We start from the raw sequence: 4,652 nt of genomic DNA on the forward strand, positions 1-4,652 counted from the left end.
CATTTCCCCATTAGGAATATTGGCAACACCACAGTGGTGTTAGATGAACCTGCCACTTTGCACTAATAGAACAGGTATTTTCATATTACATTTCTTTCTTGTTTTAAAGATTTTATTTATTTATTTGAGAGAGAGAGAATGAGATAGAGAGCATGAGACGGGGGAGGGTCAGAGGGAGAAGCAGACTCCCTGCTGAGCAGGGAGCCCGATGTGGGACTCGATCCCCGGGACTCCAGGATCATGACCTGAGCCGAAGGCAGTCGCTTAACCAACTGAGCCACCCAGGCGCCCCTCATATTACATTTCTGATGTCACAAGTCTCTCAAAATATCTTTCATCACCTTTTTGAAATTCTAGTACTTGTTAGACCTGCTACTAGATCTTGTTAGTTAATGCATTAGCAAAGAAACAATACTGTGTCATCAACGTATTGTTCTTAATTTCAATATGAGTAGTTTGCTTTGTAATCCTCCATGTTTTGTTATGCACTTAAAGCCTTATGCTGAGAAGGGGTCCATAGGGTTCACAGGACTGCCATGGCACACAAATAAAGAATTCCTAAACTTTAGTCTCTCTCTTTCCTTCCAGAAAGCCAACCAAGTTTGACAATTGAGCACCTGCCTGGGTGAGCCCACTCCCAAAGTCTCAGGTTTGTTTTCTGTGTGTAGCTCTCTCGATAAGATGTTACAGCCCTGGTACCTGACTCTGTATCAGTTAACCTATTTGCTGAGCTCAACTTCCAATTTATGTCTGGCACCTATCCTGTTCAAGGTTCTGTGTCCAAGTTGACAGGCTGGTTTTTTGGTATGTTCGGATGACACATACTGGCCCCCGCTGGATGTCGGGCCCCTGGTGAAGCTGGGCAGTGATTCTGCGGTGTGTCCCCAGACCAGTAGCATCTGCATCTCCTGGCAGCTTGTTAGATTTGCCAATTGTCGGTCGCACCGCAGACCTGAAACAGAAGCTCTGAGGTTCATCAATCCGTGTTTTATCAAGCCCTCCGGGAGATGCACGCTGGAGTTTGAGAACCACCGCGCTAGGGAATCGGAGAACAGACCAACCCGGGGCGGGGGTTGGGGGTGGTCAAGGGGCTCTCTCACCTCCAACCTCCGTGGGGACTAACGCGGCTCCCGCCACTGGGGCCAGGGGCCGGGGTCAGAGTGGGTGGGTGGGGGGGACGGTTTGCGATGCAGGAGGTGATGAGCGGCGGCTGACGAGTCGAAAGCCAGGGCTAGGGAACTTGTTTTGCTTCTGCACCCCGGTTTTACTTATATTACCCCAAGCCTCGACGGTGACTAACGAAGAATGTCCCCCCATACTGACCCCTTGGCGCCGCCGCTGTCTGGCGAGAGAAAGGGAGTCAGGGAGAGCGCCCGAGCGCGGGGAGTGCACAGCCCCCAAAGCCCGCCGGCTCTGCCCCGACGGTCCCGCAGCCCCCTGAATCCTTCCCCACCCGGCCACCCGCGCCGGAGGGCGTGCTCCCTGCCGGGAATTGCGGTCCCAGAAGCCCGCCGGCCGCGGGTTGGAGGGGCTCTGCCGCCTCCAGAAAACTACAAGTCCCAGGATGCCCGGCGCGGGTGGGTCACGAGGGAGGGGCGGCGGGCGCGGCTAAATAGCCTCCATCGGCCATTTTGTGGGAGAAGCCACAGCGCCGCCTCTTCTCTCGCGTCCTGGTCTCCGTGGCCGCCGCCTCTTCCTCCGCCTCCTCCTTCGCCTCTTCCTGCCTCCTCCCGGCTTCCGCCGCCGCCACTCCAGCCGAATCCCAGCCCCAGGGCGAAGCGTCTCCTTATTTATTTACGTTTTCTCGCCACTGCAGCCTCCAGACACGGTGATCCGGGCGGGCCCCGCAGGAATTTTATCCCCTCACCGGCCTCACACTAGTATCGCATGTCCACTATCCAGAACCTCCAATCTTTCGGTAAGATCCGGCCGCCACCGCCGCCGCCCCCTGCCCCCGCGCGCCTCCCGGCCGGCCGGCCGCCCCCACCCGCTCTCGCCGGGGCCGCTGGCCGGCCTGCAGCCCCGAGGGGCCCCCCTGCTGCCCTCCCCGCACCCCGAGTGGGGCTTTGTCTCGGCGCCCAGAAAATGGCGACTGGGCCCCTGGCGACCCCCTCCCCGAGGACGGCCGCGGGCCCCGCTCCCTTCCCGCGGAGCCCCCTGCCCGGTCCCTGCCCCGGCTCCCGCCTCGCCTGAGCCGCCGCAGCCTCTGCGAGCCCGGCCCGCCGCTCCTGGACCTGCCCTTCTCCTCGCGAGGGGATGCCGGGCCGGGGGCTGGGGATCTGCGTCCATTGGTGGTCGGAGCGGATTCGAGCAGCTCTTGGGGGCATTTAGTTAAAGAAGCGGATCCGGGCCTCTGATCTGTCACAGGGCTGCGGTCCAGCTTCTCTATTTGCGTAGTAATTTGTAAAATTACGCCTCTTGACAGATGCGTATATGTGCGTATGTGTATATGTAGGTATCTTCTTTTTTACTTGTTAAGGGCACCGTTACGGTTAAATGATTGGGGTGGACACGTTTGAATGTTTCTGTTGTCATCACAATGTAATCGAGATGACGCACATTTTTATAGTAGCTATAAAATTACAGTTTTTAAAACCACTTTTCTCATTAGAGGACTGCGTTCAGTGATACCAATCTACCTGTAACAACGTTTCTATTCAGTGTCCGTGGACGTAGCTGTTTATATTTTTCCTCTTTTTGTGAGAGTACCTTGGTGGTTTTGTTAACACCCCACCCCCATTACCCCCTCCCATCCCCACCCGCAAAAATAGCAGAGGCACTAGAACCTTCTTTACTGTCTAGATTGTAGTGTGCCCTACATCTGGAAGTTACTTACTAAAAGATGTTTTTCTGCTTTGGAATATTTTTTTGTATCCCTTTGCAGACCCCTTTGCTGATGCAACTAAGGGTGACGACTTACTCCCGGCAGGGACTGAGGATTACATTCATATAAGAATCCAGCAACGGAACGGCAGAAAGACACTGACTACTGTCCAGGGCATTGCAGATGATTATGACAAAAAGAAACTTGTGAAAGCTTTCAAAAAGGTAAAGATGTTGGGAAGAAAAGATTAAACTATAGTTATTTGATGCACTTCTGAATAGGACACCTTTACTTGATTGACTCTTAATTAGTGTGGGTAAAAATTGTTGGACCCAAGAAAGCTGTGTTCATTCTCTTAACACCCAGATATTTGTGTTGTCTCCCATTTTAAAATAATATTTTCATGGCTTTCAAACAAAATGTGAAATACTCTGTTCTTGATGTTCCAAGTAGAATCATCTCCGTTATGTTTCCTGCTGATTCATTTACAGATTAATTTGGTAGCATTGGGGATTACAGGAGACAAAACCTGTTTCTTAAACATGATCAGGTCTACTGAAATAGTCGATATTAGTCTTACGGTGAAAATAAAATCTCATTGTATCTGACTTTAGTTATGTTAAACATATTCTTCTCCAGAAATTCGCCTGTAATGGTACTGTGATTGAACATCCTGAATACGGAGAGGTTATTCAGCTTCAAGGTGACCAAAGAAAAAACATTTGCCAATTTCTCTTGGAGGTGAGTGCTTGGGTGCTTTATGTACAACCTTGAGATTGCTTCCAAAATTGTGTTCAAGGGCAGCATGAATTATTTCCTTCTTAGTGAAAAAAAAAAATCATATGAATGAGGTAAATTGGTAAATTGAGAGAGAAATACAAAGTTGGTACTTATTTTGAAGTCAGTAGAACCTTTATTCATTTATGTTGTCATTCAAGTGACCTGATCATTCCTGTATCTACATGGCCAGTTGAGTTTTGGGGCATGTCAAGGTATTTTAAGTGTGTGTGGAATTGTTTAGTGTTAACAGTTAACACCACAAGTAACAGTGTTGCCATAGACTATTAACAATGATTCTTTTTATAGTCAGCGCTCCATGTTTTCTTAAGGGATGAAACATACATTTCTCAGAGTGATTCTGTTAAATTTTGTTTTGCAGGTTGGCATTGTCAAGGAGGAACAGCTTAAGGTTCACGGATTCTAAAATGAACCTAAATACGTGGAGAATTTCTTGAATAATTTTGTTCTCTAAACCCAGTTTGGCTGCCTTGTGAAATGATTCTCTGCAGTAAACGGACTTTTCATGTATTTAATCATTCAGACTCCCATTCACACCTGCATGATTACAGAAAACATGGGGTATGTAGGCTAGTAACACATAAGAAAATTGCAGTAAGATGGTAATGAAATCCCATATTCATCTTAACATGTTTCCAATGGAAAATATTTTGTTTTGAGTGTTTATTGTTCAGTTTATTATTTTTCACTTGATTAAATGTTTTTTTGTTGTATTAAACCATGTATGTTGCAGCTTAACAATAAAGAAACATCTATGAATCCTTTTGTGAGCAATTAGGCTCCCAAATCTAAGCAAGTAAATACCCATATTTTGTCTTTCATAGTTGGAGTTCTCCTTCTGCAAGTTTTTTTTGTTTGTTTGTTTTGTTTTTTTTAATTAAGGGGCGCCTGGGTGGCTCAGTTGGTTAAGCGTCCAACTCTTGATTTCAGCTCAGGTCATGGCAAGTATTCTTTCTAATTAGTTTTTACCTGCTGTTAAACCCAAAGCTGGAGGGGAATGTTTGTTATGTAACTTGTGTTCTTCATTTAC

The 4,652-nt window shown here is 48.0% G+C and overlaps 1 protein-coding gene across 2 annotated transcripts; it reads left to right on the plus strand.

The window, feature by feature from the left end:
* Positions 1–590: 590 nt before the first annotated feature.
* On the plus strand, positions 591–4,438 carry EIF1B (eukaryotic translation initiation factor 1B). Of its 2 annotated transcripts, XM_027587555.2 has the most exons (5): positions 591–649; positions 1,817–1,918; positions 2,885–3,048; positions 3,464–3,565; positions 3,984–4,438. In XM_027587555.2, the coding sequence occupies exons 2-5, from the start codon at positions 1,888–1,890 to the stop codon at positions 4,026–4,028; spliced, it is 342 nt and encodes a 113-aa protein (XP_027443356.1). In that variant the 5' UTR covers positions 591–649; positions 1,817–1,887; the 3' UTR covers positions 4,029–4,438. The 2 variants fall into 2 exon arrangements, with proteins under 2 accessions (XP_027443356.1, XP_027443355.1); XM_027587554.2 differs by lacking the exon at positions 591–649 and having other exon boundaries at positions 1,623–1,918.
* Positions 4,439–4,652: the final 214 nt, after the last annotated feature.

This window comes from Zalophus californianus, chromosome 1, assembly GCF_009762305.2.
Source record: "Zalophus californianus isolate mZalCal1 chromosome 1, mZalCal1.pri.v2, whole genome shotgun sequence".
Taxonomy (NCBI): Eukaryota; Metazoa; Chordata; class Mammalia; order Carnivora; family Otariidae; genus Zalophus; species Zalophus californianus.